The following is a 15,947-nucleotide window of genomic DNA, read 5'->3' on the forward strand; positions in this document are numbered from 1 at the left end:
GGAGTAAAGAGAGCCTCTTCAACAAATGGTGTTGGGAAAACTGGAGAGCTATGTGCAAAAAAATGAAACTTGAGCACCCACTTACACCATATTCCAAAATAAATTCAAGGTGGATAAAAGACTTAAATGTAAGTCATGACACCATTAATGTCCTAGAGGAGAACATTGGCAAGAAAATCTCAGATATTTCATGCAGCAACTTCTTTACTGATATGTCCCCTAGAGCAAGGAATGTAAAGGAAAGAATAAACAAATGGGATCTCATCAAAATAAAAAGTTTCTGAGTGGCTAAAGAAAACAGTATTAAATTAAAAAGACAACCAACTGTATGGGAAAAGATAATTACCAATGATACCTCCAACAAGGGTTTAATCTCCATAATATACAAAGAACTTACATGAATCCACTCTAAGAAGACAACCAACCCAATTAAAAAATGGGAAAAGGACTTGAACAGACACTTTTTCAAGGAGGGCATACAGAAGATCCAGAGACACATGAAGAAATGCTCAATATCGTAGCTATCAGAGAGATGCAAATTAAAACCACAATGAAATACCACTTTACACCGGTCAGGATGGCTATCATAAACAAAGCAACAAACAACAAATGTTGGAGAGGGTTTGGGGAAAAGGGGACCTTAGTTCACTGTTGGTGGGATTGCAGACTGGTACAACCATTATGGAAAACAGTATGGAGTTTTCTCAGAAAAATAAAAATCAACCTGCCTTTTGACCTAGCAATTGCACTGCTAGGATTATACCCTAAAAACCCCAAAACATCAATTTCAAAGAACCTATGCACCCCAATGTTCATAGCAGCACAATTTACAATAGCCAAGCGTTGGAAGCAGCCTAGGTGCCCATCAGTGAATGAATGGATCAAAAAATTGTGATACATATACACAATGGAATTCTATGCAGCAGAGAGAAAGAAGGAGCTACTACCCTTTGCAACAACATGGACGGAACTGGAAAGCATTATGCTGAGTGAATAAGCCAGGTGTTGAAAGACAAATACCGTATGATCTCACCTTTAACAGGAAGCTAAAGAACAATACAAACAAGCAAGCAAAATAAAAACAAAGACACTGAAATGGAGAACAAGAGGACAGTGACCAGAAGAGAGAGGGAGGGAATTTAAGGGGAAAATAATTGGGGAGGATTTAGAGGAGCAAGTATAAAAGACACAGGAACAGTAACTAAGGGGGGGTGGAAATGGGAGGGAGGTGGGAAGCATTGGGCGGGATAGGCTGCGTGGGAGAAATAGACAGAAAACTGTACTTGAAAAATAACTAAATAAAATTTTAAAAAAGAAAAAGAAGATAAAAATATGAATAGTTGAAGGACAGCAAACTCACAGTTATTAACAACCACACCTAAAACAAAAGCAAACTAATTGGACAGCTAGATCAGGAGCAGAACCATAATAATGAAGATCACATGGAGGGTTAGCAACAGGGGAGTGGGAGAAGTAGGGGGGGAGGGAGAAGGTACAGAGAATAAGTAGCATAGACAGTAGGTATAAAATAGACAGGGGGAGGGCAAGAATAGTATGGGAAATATAGAATCTAAAGAACTTGTGACACACAGACATAAATGAATGGGGAAGAATGGTGGAGGAGGGGTGTGCAGGGTGGAGGTCAATGAAGGGGGGAATAGGACTACTGTAATGGCATAATCAATAAAATATACTTTAAAAATATATTTTTAAAAGACAAAAAAGAAAAAGAACTCACACAACCCCACTCCAGGAAGACAAACAACCCAATTAAAAATGGGCAAAGGACCTAAACAGACACTTCTCCAAGGAGGACATATGAAGGGTCGAGAGTCATATGAAAGGATGCTCAGCATCAGTAGCCATCAGAGAGATGCAAATTAAAACCACAATGAGAGACCACTTCACACTACTCAGAATGGCCATCATAACCAAATCAACAAATAAGAAGTGCTGACAAGTTTGTGGAGAAAAGGAAATCCTAGTGCACTATTGGTGGGAATGCAGACTGGTATAGCAACCATGGAAAACAATATGGCATTTCCTCAGAAAACTGAAAATGAAACTATCTTTTTACCTGGCAACTCCACCATGGGGATTATACTCTAAGAATCCTGAAACACCAATCCAAAAAAACTTATGCACTCCAAAGTTCACAGCAGCACAATTTACAATAGCCAAATGCTGGAAGCAACCTAAGTACCCATCATAAATGAATGGATCAAAAAACTATGGTACATTTACACAATGGAATACCACACAGCAGAGAGAAAGAAGGTATTCCTACCATTCATGACAGTATGGATGGATCTGGAGAGCATTATGCTAAGTGAAATAAGCCAGTTGGTGAAAGACAAATACTATATGATCTCACCTATAAGTAGAACCTAATCAACAAAACAAACAAGCAAGCAAAATATAACCAGAGACAATGAAATTAAGAACAAACTGACAGTAACCCAAGAGTAGGTGGGAGGAGATAAAGGGGGGAATGTGGGAGTGGTTTTCACAGACATGTATAAAGGACTCATGGACAAAGCCAAAGGAGGGTAGGATCCAGGGTGGGAGGTGGGGATAGGTGGGGCTGGGGGAGTGGCAGGGGGAAATGGAGACACGTGTACCTGAACAACAACAATAATAATAAATAAATAAAATATAGAAAATTTTTAAAAATAAATTTGGACCCAGGCAGTCTGAATTCAGAGTCTGTACCTTTACTGCCTCTGCTGTACTATAGTCAGAGCAGATAGTGCAGCAGATTCTGTACCTGGCACCTTGGGAGAAGCAAAGACCAGCATTTGAAAGACATTGCTACCAGCAGGTTGGGGGCGGGCAAGAAAGGTACTTGACCTTAAAGTTTTCTGAAGAGTGAGGAGTGGCCTGGATGACATTTTCAAACCTTCTCTACTATAGATGGGAGGATGCTGATAGTTCTACATGTATGTGTTTCTGTCTGTCCTGACAGCTCGCGATGTGGTGGCCAAGTTATCCGAGGACAGAATCTGTGATCCAAACAATTTCCAGTGGATCTCCCAGCTGCGCTACTACTGGCAGGCAAAGGATGTGCAGGTGCAGATGATCACAACAGAGGCCCAGTATGGTTATGAATATCTGGGGAACTCCCCACGGCTGGTGATCACACCCCTCACTGACCGTTGCTACAGGTGAGCTCTGGATCAATAGAGAACTTGCAAGGAAACCTTCTAGGGGAGAAGGTTAGGGGCATCTTGAGTTTGTTACCTTTACCCTCTATATTTTAGCTTCTCAGAGTTTTGAATTTTGCCCTTAGACACCAGGGTCTCATAGATGGGTATGGAAATTAGACCTGGGGCTGGAAAGGAGAACCCAATAGGAGTCCTAATAAAAGTTAATGTGGTCAAGCCAACAAGCAGGAGGTTGGTGCCTGTCATTGAAGCTTCCCAATGGCAGAATCAAGGTGATGCCTGGAGATCCTGGTCTAAGAGATAACCAAAGGTCAGATGAAGGACCCAGGCCAGGTAAAGGACCCAAGCTCAGAGTCTTCAAGCTCTGCCAGCCTGATGAAAAGGTATGCCAGTCTGAGTTCAGCACAGAAAGTGCTTTGCCACTTTCCTTGGAATTTATAACATTAGAAATCTGAACATTATGAACCCGTCCTATGATGTTTAGATTATCTTTGATTTTGTATATTCTTGACAGTGGAATTTTTCAAATTTTAACAGTAATACTTGAGCACTTTTTCCTTTCAAAGTCCTCAATCACTTGTTTTCTGTGCTCTTCATTAATTTTTTAGCCTAATAAACATATTTTTATGTTTTACACTTGTTCCAATTATTTTCCCTTTTGCCCCCTCCACCCAGCCTACCCTCCACTTCCATAGTGAATCCCTATCCCATTGTCCATGTCTTCATTTATGTTCCTTGACTAATCCCTTCACCTTCTTTCAAAGAGTCTCCCCATCCCACTTCCCCTCTTGCTACAGTCATTCTATTCTGTGATTCTATGTCTCTGGTTCTGTTTTGCTGATTAGTTTATTTTGTTCATTAGGTTTCTCTTATAAGTGAGATTATATGGTATTTGCCTTTCACCAGCTGGCTTATTTCACTTAGCATAATGCTCTCCATCCATGCTGTTGTGAAGGGTTAAAGTTCCTTTTTTCTTTCTTCTGCATAGTATTCCATTGTGTAAATGTACCATAGTTTTTTAATCTGTTCATTTACTGATGGGCACTTAGGTTGCTTCCAGCATTTGGCTATTGTAAAGTGTACTGCTATGAACTTTTGGGTGCATAGGTTCTTTGAATTGGTGTGTTTCAGGATTCATAGTGTATAATCCCCACAGTGGAATTTCTGGGTCAAAAGGTAGTTTTATTTTTAGTTTTCTGAGGAAATTGCGTACTATTTTCCACAGTGGCTGCACCAGTCTTCACTCCCACCAACAGTACTAGGGTTCCCTTTTCTTCACAACCTTTCCAGTACCTGTTTGTTAATTAGTTAATGATGGCCATTCTGACTAGTGTGAAGTGGTGGTATCTGAATGTGGTTTTAATTTGCATCTCTGATGGCTAGTGATATCGAGCATCTTTTCATATGCCTATGGGCCCTGTGTATGTCCTCCTTGGAGAAGTGTCTATTCAGGTCCTTTGCCCAATTTTTAATTGGGTTGTTTGTCTTTCTGGTATTGAGCCATATGAGTTATTTTTAATGTTGGAGATTAAACCCTTGTCCGATGTATCACTGGCAAATAAGTTTTCCCTTACAGTTGATTTTGTTTACATTTTGATGATGTTTTCTTTAGCCATGCAGAAGCTTTTTAATTTGATGCAGTCCCATTTGTTTATTTCCCTTGCCCTAGGAGATAGATCAGCAAAAATATTGCTGCATGAGATATCTGAAATTTATTTTCTATGTTTTCCACTAGAATTTTGTGGTATCAGGACTTATATCTAAGTCCTTTGTCCGTATGGTGGAGTTGGTAGTCTAGTTTCTTTCTTCTTCTTTTTTTTTTTTGCATGTACCAGTATAGCTCTCCCAACACCGTTTATTGAGATTATTTTTACCCCATTGTATGCTTATACCCACTTTGTCAAACACAAATTGACCAGACACATGAATTTATTTCCAGGATATCTATTCTGTTCCATTGATCTATGTGTCTTTTTATGTTAGTACCTGACTGTTTGTATTACAGTGGACTTATAGTGCAGTTTGATATCAGATATTGCAATCCCTCCAACTTTGTTCTTCTCAAGATTGCTGAGGCTTTTTTTTTTGTTTTGGTTTCATATAAATTTTTGAAGTATGTTTTCTAGATGGGTGAAATATGCCATTGGTATTTTAATAGGAACTGTGTTGAATCTATAGATTGCTTTGGGTAACATGGACATTTTAATGATGTTAATTCTTCCAATCCATAAACATGGCATATGCTTCCAATTTTTGTATATTCTTCCATTTCTTTATTCAGTGTTCTATAATTTTTCTCAGTGCAGGTCTTTTACCTCCTTGGATAAATTTATTTCTAGTTACTTTATTTTTTTGTTACTATGGTATATGGGATTTTTTTCTTAGTTTCTTTTTCTGATAGTTCATTGGTAGTGTACAAAAATGCCATCAATTTCTGAATATTGATTTTGTATCCTGCTACTTTGCTGATTACACTTAATTAGGTCAAGAAGATTTTTGGTGGAATCTGTAGGGTTTTCTATTTACACTATTATATCATCTGCAAATAATGACAGTTTTACTTATTTCCAATTTGGGTACTTTTTATTTCTTTTTCTTGTCTGATCACTGTGGCTATAACTTCTAGTACTATGTTGAATAAGGGTGGTGAAAATGGACACCCCTGTCTTGTTCCTGACCTTAAGGGAAACACTTGTAGTTTTTTCCCATTGAGTATGATAGGTTTTTGACAGTAGGTTTTTCACATTCAACCTTTTTTATGTTAGTGTATGCTCCCTCTGTTCCCTCTTTGCTAAGTGTTTTAATCATAAATGGATACTAGACATTATCGTATGGTTTTTCAGCATCTATTGATATACTCATGTGATTTTTGTTCTTCATCTTGCTTATACAATGCACTACATTCATTAATTTGCAAATATTGTACCATTCTTGCATCCTTGGAATAAATCCCACTTGATCATGGTGTATGATTTTTTTAATGTATTACCGGATCCAGTTAACCAATGTTTTGTTGAGGATTTTAGCATCTATGTTCATCAGACATATTGGCTTGTAACTTTCTTTCTTTGTTGTATCTTTACCTGACTTTGGAATTAGTATAATACTAATTATCCTAATGAGTATTAGGCTCTGAGAAAATTTGGGGAGTCTTTCCTCTTCTTGAAATTTTTTGGAATACTTTCAGAAGAATAAGTGTTAGTTCTCTGAATGTTTGGTATAATTTGCCTATGAAACCATCTGGTCCAGGGCTTTTGTGCATTGGGAGTTTTTTATTACTGCCTTAAATACTGGTTTTTATAAGTCTATTTAGGTGTTCTGCTTCTTCTTGATTGAGTTTTAGGAGATTGTATGTTTTTAGAAATTTGTCCATTTTACCTATATTGTCCAATTTCTTGGCCTGTAGTTGTTCATAGTAATCTCTTGCAACCCTTTGTATTTCTGTGGTATCAGTTATTACTTCTCTTTAAGTTCTGGTCTTATTTATATGCCTTGTCTTTTTTCATGATGAGTCTGGTTAACAATTTTTTCAGCTTTGTTTATCTTTTCAAAGAATCAGCTCCCAGATTCTTTGATTTTTACTATTTATTTTTTATAGTCTCTGTATCATTTAATTCTTTTTTAAATATATTTTATTGATTATGCCATTACAGTTGTCCCATTTCCCCCTCTTCATTCCCCTCCACCCTGCACACACCCTAAACCCCATTCCCCCCCTTTAGTTCATGTGCATGTGTCACAAGTTCTTTAGCTTCTACATTTCCCATACTATTCTTGCCCTCCCCCTATCTATTTTCTGCCTACCATCTATGCTACTTATTCTCTATACCTTCTCCCCCCTTCTCCTCCTCCCACTCCCCTCTTGCTAACCCTCCATGTGATCTCCATTTTTATGGTTCTGCTCCTGATCTAGCTGTCCAATTAGTTTGCTTTTGTTTTAGGTGTGGTTCTTAATAACTGTGAGTTTGCTGTCCTTTCACTGTTCATCGTTTTTATCTTCTTTTTCTTAGGTAAGTCTCTTTAACATCTCATATAATAAGGGCTTGGTGATGATGAACTTCTTGAATTTGATCTTATCTGAGAAGCACTTTATCTGTCCTTCCATTCTAAATGAAAGTTTTGGTGGATAGAGAAATCTTGGATGTGGGTCTTTGGATTTCATGACTTGGAATACTTCTTTCCAGCCCCTTCTTGCCTGTAAGGTCTCTTTTGAGAAATCAGCTGACAGTCCGATGGGCACTCCTTTGTAGGTGACTGTCCCTTTATCTCTTGCTGCTTCTAGGATTCTCTCCTTCATTTTAATCTTGACTAATGTAATGATGATGTGCCTTGGTGTGTACCTCCTTGGGTCCACCTTCTTTGGGACTCTCTGAGCTTCCTGGATTTCCTGGAAGTCTATTTCCTTTGCCAGATTGGGGAAATTCTCCTTTATTATTTGTTCAAATAAGTTTTCCACTTGTTGCTCTTCCTCTTCCCCTTCTGGTACACCTATAATTCGGATGTTGGAGCATTTAAAGATGTCCTGGAGGTTCCTAAGCATCTCCTCATTTTTTTTTTAATTCTTGTTTCTTCATTCTTTTCTGTTTGGTCATTTTTTCTTCCTTCTGGTCCACTCAATTGATTTTAGTCCCAGTTTTCTTTCCATCACTATTGGTTCCCTGTGCGTTTTGCTTCATTTCACTTAGTGTAGCCTTTATTTTTTCCTCTAATTTGTGACTAAAATCAACCACTTCTGTGAGCATCCTGGTTACCAGTGTTTTGAGCTGTGCATCTGATAGGTTGGCCATCTCTTTGTCATTTAGAACTATTGGCTTTGGGGCTTTGAGTCATTCTTCTGCTTGAGCCATGTTTTGGTCTGTTCCTGCCTGTTATCTATGAGGGGCAGAGCCTTAGGTTTTCCCCAGGGTTGGGCAACCCATGTCACTGGGTTATCACGCTGTATGTGGGGGCAGGGTCAGAGAGGGAGCAATGGTGTTTGTTATGCTCTCTCTGGGATTTTGGTCCCCTCTGCCACTTCCCACAAGCAAATTGGGCCCTTCTGGTGCTGGTTCCTGGGTGGATGGACTTGTGTACATTGTAGGACCCTGTGGTTCTCTCCAGCAAACTCTCCTGTGAGGCTGGGAGCCTCTATTGACACCTCAACCCCCCAAAATTTTTCCAATCAGGGCTTTTAGGCTTTAATTTCTATCGCTGGGGCCCTGGGTTGCGTGGTCTGTTTCACTGTCCATTTTTTTTCCTGGTTTATCTTCACATGAACGTGTGACCTTGGTCAGCCAGCTGCCTTGCACCCTCACTGGGTCTGCCCATTATCACCCTCTGTCAGGGATCTGCCAGCCGCCACTTGCATGCCTGGGTTGGTCCAGCAGCCACCGCTTTTCTGCCATAGTTTTGCTGGATAGAGCAATCTTGGTTGTAGGTCTTTGTATTTCATGACTTGGAATACCTCTTTCCAGCCCCTTCTTGCCTGTAAAGTCTCTTTTGAGAAATCTGCTGACAGTCTGATGGGGACTCCTTTGTAGGTGACTGTCCCCTTAGCTCTTGCTGCTTCTAGGATTCTCTCCTTCATTTTAATTTTGGCTAATGTAATTATGATGTGCCTTGGTGTGTTCCTTCTTGGGTCCAACTTCTTTGGGACTCTCTGAGCTTCCTGGATTTCCTGGATGTCTATTGCCTTTGCCAGATTGGGGAAATTTTCCTTTATTATTTGTGCAAATACGTTTTCCACTGGTGGTTGTGCCTTTCCCCCTTCTGGTACTCCTATAATCCGGATGTTGGAGAATTTAAAGATGTCCTGGAGGTTCCTAAGACTCTCCTCATTTCTTTGAATTCTTGCTTCCTGACTCTTTTCTGTTTGGCCATTATTTGCTTTCTTCTGGTCCACTCCATTGATTTGAGTCCCAGTTTCATTTTCATCGCTATTGGTTTCCTGTGCAATTCCGTTCATTTCAATTAGTTTCGCCTTCATATGTTTCTCTAATTTGTGGCTATAATCAACCAGTTCTGTGAGGATCCTGATGACCAGTGTTTTAAACTGTGCGTCTGAGAGTTTTGCTATTTCTTCATCACTTAGATCTATGGGCTCTGGGGCTTTGAGATCTTGCGACATTTTTGGTCTGTTCTGGCCCTTTAAGTGTGAGAAGCGGTGCCTTGGACTCCCAGGTCGCTGGGTTGTGACGCTGTATGTGGGGGCGTGGTCAGAGCGGGGAAATGGCGGCGCCCTTCACTGCCACTTGCCGCGGGGACCCACCGGGCCCGGTCCAACTGCCCACTCCCCTCGCCTGACTGCCCGTGCACAAATGCACGACCACAGTCAACACGCAGCACCGCTTCCCCGCTGTCTCCTCCCGGTCGCTCGCCTGGTCACTTGCTCGGTCGCTCACTAGGTCCAACCCTGCGCCTGGATTCCGAGAGTCTGGATTCCGCGCCTGAGCCAGTCTGACCGAGTCCTCCTGTGCAACCCCGCTCCACCAGCCACTGATTTCGCCCCTTACCAGTCAGGCTGAAGAATTTGTTGTTAACGGACTTCTGAAAAGTTCAATTTTCCGTGTTCTGGCTGTGATTTCTGTTGCTAATATTTAGTTGTCCCTAAACTTGGTTGTGTGAGAAGGCACGGCACATCCACCTATACCTCCATCTTGGCGGAAGTCCAGAAGAGTTTTAGAGTGTACAGCTCTCTCAGTTGTTGACACGCGTCAGCCGCGCCTCAATCTCACGTGTGAATTCCCGGGTGTTAGGCTCCAGTCCCTGGAGTCTCCGGAGTTGCCCGCGCTTTTCCTAGAAAGCTACGGATCAGACTATAGAGGGTGAGGGCCAGAGGACAGCCAATCCTCTCCAGCGCTGGTGCTCTTCCTGGAAGCCCAACCCCTCGACCCCTCCCCGGGCCCAGAACGCGTAAACCCCGCCCGCTGCCTTGCGAACACCACCCATTTTGCCACCGCTTTTTTTCTGCCATGACCTCTCTCTGCCAGTCGTGGACTGCTCCCCTCTTACCAGTCTGGATGAATGGTTCATTGTTATTGGACTTCAGTACAGTTCAATTTTTTGTCTGTTTTGGATGTGCTTTTGTTTTTAAATCTTTGTTCTTCTTAAATTTGATTGTGTGAGGAGGTACAGTATTTCCACCTACGCCTCCATCTTGGCCAGAAGTCCTGTTTCATTTAATTCTTCTGTGATCTTGATTATTTTCTTCCTTCTACTTGGTCTGGGCCTTTTTTGTTATTCTTTTTCTCATTCTTTTATATTTAGGGTTAGGTTGTATATTTGATATTTTTCTATCTTTTTTAGGTAGGTCTGTATTGCTATCAACTTCCCTCTCAGGACTGCCTTCACTGTGTCCCATAGGTTTTAGGTTGTTACATGTTCATTTTCAATGGTTTCCAGGTACTTTTTGATTTCTTTCTTGATCTCATTGCTAACCCATTCATCATCTAATAACATGTTTTTCAGCCTCCATGTATTTGAATGTTTTTGAGTCTTTTACTTGAAGTTTGTAGTTTCAAGCCATTGTGATACAAGAAGACGCTTGATATGATTTCAGTTTTCTTAAATTTGTTGAGGCTTATTTTGTATCCTATCATGTAGTGTGTCTTTGAAAATGATCCACATGCATTTGAAAAGAATGTATATTTTGCTTCTTTGAGATGAAATGTTCTGTAAATATCAATTAGTTCAAACTGATCTAGAATTTTGTTAAATGAGGCAATATGCTTGTTGATTTTTGTTTGGAAGATCTGTCCATTGTTGACAACAAGATGTTAAAATCCCCTAAGATGACACTAGCCATCAGAGAGATGCAAATTAAAACTACAATAAGAGCCCTGGCTGGTGTGGCTCAGTGGTTGAGCACCAGCCTGTGAATCAAAGGGTTGAGGATTTGATTCCCAGTCTAGGGCACATGCCTGGGTTGCAGGCCAGGTCCGCAGTAGTGGGTGTGTGGGAAGCAACCACACACTGATGTTTCTCTCCCTATTTCTCTCCCTTCCTTCCCCTTTCTCAAAAATAAATAAATAAAATCTTTTAAAAAACTACGATAAGATACCACTTCACACTGTGAAGAATGACCATCATAAAAAAAATCAACAAACAACAAGTTTTGGAGAGCATGTGAAGAAAAGGGACCCCTAGTGCACTGTTGGTGGGAATGCAGACTGGTGTAGCCACTGTGGGAAATAGTATGGAAGTTCCTCAGAAAACTAAAAATGGAACTGCCTTTTGACCCATCAATTCCACTGCTTGGATTATATCCTAAGAACTTTGAAACACTAATCCATAAGAACCTCTGCACCCCCATGTTCATAGCAGCACAATTTCCAATAACCAAGTGCTGGAAGCAACCTAAGTGCCCATCGGTAAATAAATGGATAAAAAAACTATAGTACATTTACACAGTGGAATACTACACAGCAGAAAGAAATAAGGAGCTTCTTTCCTTTGCAACAGCATGGATGGAATTTGAGAGCATTATGCTAAGTGAAATAAGCCAGTTGTGTTGAGGGACAAATACCATATAATCTCACATTTAAATGGAACCTAATCAACAAAACAAGCAAGCAAGCAAAATATAACCAGAGCCATTGAAATTAAGAACAATCTGACAGTAACCAGAGGGGATGTGGGAGTGGATAATGGGGGAAAGGGTTTTCAGGAACAACTATAAAGGACACATGGACAAAACCAAGGTAGAGTGGAAGCAAGGGAGGGAGGTAGGGATGGCTGGGGTGGGGGTGGAGTAGTGGAGGATAAATGCAAAGAACTGTACATGAACAACAATAAAATAATTTTTAAAATTCTTTAAAATGATTGTATTGCTCTCAATCTCTTTCTTAAAGTACTCCAGGATTTTCTTCATATATTTTGGCTCTCCTATATTGGATGCATAAATGTTTACAACAGTTATATCTTCTTGTGGGATTATCTTTTAAGTGTTGTGTAGTGACCTTCTCTGTCTCTTGTTATGGTCTTTGTTTTGAAGTCTATTTTGTCTAATATAAGAACTGCTACCCCAGCTTTCTTTCATGTCCATTTGCATGGAATATATTTTTCCTACCCCTTCGCTTTTAGCCTGTATGAATCTTTTGTTCTGAGAAGGGTCTGTTTTAGACAGCATATGTGCATGTCATATTTTCTTATCCATTCAGCTACCCTATGTCTTTTGATTGGGGCATCTAGTCCATCTACATTTAAGTTTATTATTGATAGGCATTTGTTCATTGCAATTTTTCACCCTTTTTATCTGTGTTCCTCTCTGTCTATTTCTTCTTCTTCAGAAAACAATCCCTTTAGCATCTTATGCAGTGCTGATTTAGTGGAGCTGTATTCTTTAAGCCTTTTTTTTTTTTTTAGTCTGGAGAGCTCTTTATTTCTCCTTCTATTTTGAATGAAAGCCATGCTTGATAGAATCGTCTTGGTTACATGTCCTTACTTTTCGTCACTTAGATTATTTCATTTCAGTCTCTCTGGCTTGTCGTGTTTCTCTTGATAACTCAGCTGACAGCCTTATCAGATCTCCCTTATGTGTTACTAGCTGTTTCTCCCTTGCTGCCTTTAAAATTATCTTTTTGTCTTTAAATTTTGCCATTTTTATTGTGATATGTTCTGGAGGGGGCTTCTTTGGGTTCATATTGATTAGCATCCTCGGTGCTTCTTGACCTCTCATGATATTTTCCTCATACCAAGTTAAGGAAGTTTTCTGCCATTATTTTTTCAAAAGGTTTTATATCCCTTGCTTTTTTCCTTCTTCTTCTAGTATTACTATGATGTGAATATCATTATGTTTCATGTTGTCCCAAAGTCCCCTTAAATTGTCTTCATTCTTTTTGAGGGTTTTTTTCATTTTGTTGCTCTGGCTGGGTGCTTTTTTCTACCTTATTCCAACTTGCTGATTCAATTGTCTGCTTCATCTAGCCTGCTTTTGATTCCTTCTAGTGTATTCTTCATTTTAGATATTGTATTCTTCATTTACACCTGGCTCTTATTCATGGTTTCTATGTCATTTTTCATTCTGATGTAGTTCACACTAAGTTCCTTGTAGTTCTCACTAAGTTCTTTTAGCATATTTATAACCATTACTTTGAATTCTATGTCTGATAAATTGCTTGCCTCAATTTAATGTAGCTCTTTTTCTGGGGATTCATTCTTTCCTTTTGAGTTGAGGTTTTTCTTTGTCTCCCCAGTTTAGGTGTATCTTTTTGTTCATTTCTATGTATTAGATTGACCTTCTTTGACATCTCTCCTCATGGTGTAGCATTCTGTGGTAGGAGTCCTGTGGGACTCAGTGATGCAGTCTCCTTGACCTCCTATGCTGTTGTACCAGACCAGTGCTGACAGAACAAAACAAATTAACATAGAAAACAAAACCCACACCAGCAAAAATACCCCCTACAGCAACAGCAATATCAGTGACAAATGAGCAGAGATTAATAAAGGTGGAAAGAGAATATGATTATTACAAGAAAGATAAAAATAAGAGATGGCTAAAGGAATAGAAAGTTACTTTGAGAAGCTAGAGGGAGAATAAATAGTAACAAACAGGAACAAACAGGTGAAGGAAGGGAAAAAATAAATTTTAAAACAAAAGTGAAAACATAAGAAAGGGAATGAAGAAGGCAAAATGGAGTAAGAAAAGGGAGAAGTAAAATATGAGATCTAAAATTAAAAAAAGATAGCGAACTAATTGGAACAACATTGAAGATAAAAAAATGTTTTAAAAGCTATGGGAAAGAGAAAACCATGCAAACAATGAAAAATGAGGTGGAATTAATCTCAGCAGAGTTCAGTGCTTGGCTGTAGGCCTCTCCTTCTAGATTAAACTCTGCCAGTTTCAGACATCTTCTCCATCTACCTCTAGGCAGCCTGTTTAAGAGTGCAAGCAATTTACAGCCTGTGGCTGTCTCCTCTAGGCTTGGCTGCATCTGGGATGGTCCTCCTGCTCTGCCCCGCTGGCTTTTCATCAGCACAAGGCCCAGTGGTAGGTCATCCAATGTCCGAAAGTACTTCAGGTTCCACCTCCACCTGCATCTATCTGTTCTCTCGCTGTTAGTCTTGGCCTCACTACTGACCTGTCTGTGTCTGAGAGGGTTTCTGGTGTGACCAGGAAGATTGGACCTCTGGATCTTCCCCTTGGAGGCAGTGTTCAGACTTCAGGGAAGATAGTGGGTATGTTCTCCCACCCCTTTGCCACCTGTCTAGGTCTGTCCAAGATTATTTCTAATAATGTATAGTTTCTGATGAATTAGCTATCTGTTTCATGTGAGGAGCCAAACTGTGTAAAAGGGTCAGCTCTTTCCTACCTGAGGCTGATGTCAGCTCTGTATAAGAGCCAAAGCTGGGAAGGGCCCTGAATTCCCCTTGCTATGCCAATGTCATTCTCTACCCAGTTGGCAACTGGCAACTTGTTGAGGCTGAGAAAAGTTCAGAAAGTCCCCCTTTGGCATCTCTCTTTCTTTCCCCTCAGGGTATGTACCCAACATGGGGCAGCTAAGCCTATCCACACTGTTCCACAGGAAGGGGATGGATATGCCTTTCCTTTCCCAGATGTTTTTACTTTGTGGGGGATGAAGAGGAGGGGTCTGCCTGGATGCAAAGAATCTCTAGTGCTCAAATCTTACCCACCTAACTCCCAGCCCACTGCCCTTATAGGACATGCAGTCCAGAACTGTGTTCTGCAAAGCCCCTTGCCTGCTAGCCAAGCCAGGCAGAGCCCAGCAAACCCCTTGTGCAACTCTCTGACTCCCATCCCAGCTTAATTCAGTGAGAATGAACTGTACTTTCAATCTGGTGTCTTTGCTGAATGAGCAGCTATGTGTGGTATCTTCGCCTAGCCCCCTTTTAGCTCTTTTTTAAAAGACCCTAGGTGTTACTCATACTGCAGTACTGAGTCCCTCTCTGGTTCTCTGCACATCCCCCCTCCCAAAAAAGCAAAATGTCTCACTGTCATGGCTGGTTACAGCCTGCTGGTGCCTCTGACAGACTCAGGTACAGCAATCTGGTTGTTTTAGGAGACTGAGTGAGTCTCTATTTGGAATTCTCCAGGTTGGTGCTGCCGTTATGGACATGCTGCTTGCTGTGTGTGTGTGTGTAGCCCAGGTCTCTTGGACTTATATATCTTCCCAAGTCTCTCCCAATTAGAGATGGGGATCCCTGTGCAGAACTAGAGCCCCCTGCTCTGAGACAGGAGGGAGCTCCTACCCTGCAATTTCTGTCTGGTTTTTCTGCTGCTGCAGGTGCCACACACAGGATATTTCCCTTCAACTTATAACATCTCTTCACTGAATGGATGGTATGTAGTATTTTCTGTACTCTCTGGCTTCAGAACTACATGTCAGCTAAGATTCTGTTGATCATTAGGGTTAATTGTCGGAAGGTCAGCTGAAGATCCAAGTTGGGGGCAAGATCAAGTGGACTCAGCTTCCACCTACTTGGCTGCCATCTTCAGCCTTCTCATTTATTCCATTCATTATTCAACATCCATTTCTTTTTTTTAACATTTTTATTGATTATGCCATTACATTTGTTCTATTCCCCCTCCGTTCCCCTCCACCCTGCATACCCCTCCCCCACCATTCCCCCCCTTTAGTTCATGAACATGTGTCTCAAGTTCTTTAGATTCTGTATTTCCCTACTATTCTCACCCTCCCCCCTATCTATTTCCTATCTACTGTCTATGCCACTTATTTTCTGTACCTTCTCCCCCATTCTCCTTCTCCCACTCCCCTGTTGCTAATCCTCCACGTGATCTTCATTTCTATGGTTCACTCCTGATCTAGCTGTCCTCTTAGTTTGCTT

General features: G+C 40.7%; 1 protein-coding gene across 1 annotated transcript in view; it reads left to right on the forward strand.

The window, feature by feature from the left end:
- DNAH3 (dynein axonemal heavy chain 3) overlaps positions 1-15,947 on the forward strand; it is a 279,857-nt gene that overhangs the window by 166,687 nt on the left and 97,223 nt on the right. The window contains exon 31 of the mRNA XM_053659488.1: positions 2,966-3,164. Within this exon, the coding sequence (XP_053515463.1) occupies positions 2,966-3,164 (199 nt within the window). The remainder of the gene's footprint in view (positions 1-2,965; positions 3,165-15,947) is intronic.

The sequence above is a fragment of the Artibeus jamaicensis genome, unplaced genomic scaffold, assembly GCF_021234435.1.
Source record: "Artibeus jamaicensis isolate MK-2021 breed Jamaican fruit bat unplaced genomic scaffold, CSHL_Jam_final scaffold_666, whole genome shotgun sequence".
Classification (NCBI taxonomy): Eukaryota; Metazoa; Chordata; class Mammalia; order Chiroptera; family Phyllostomidae; genus Artibeus; species Artibeus jamaicensis.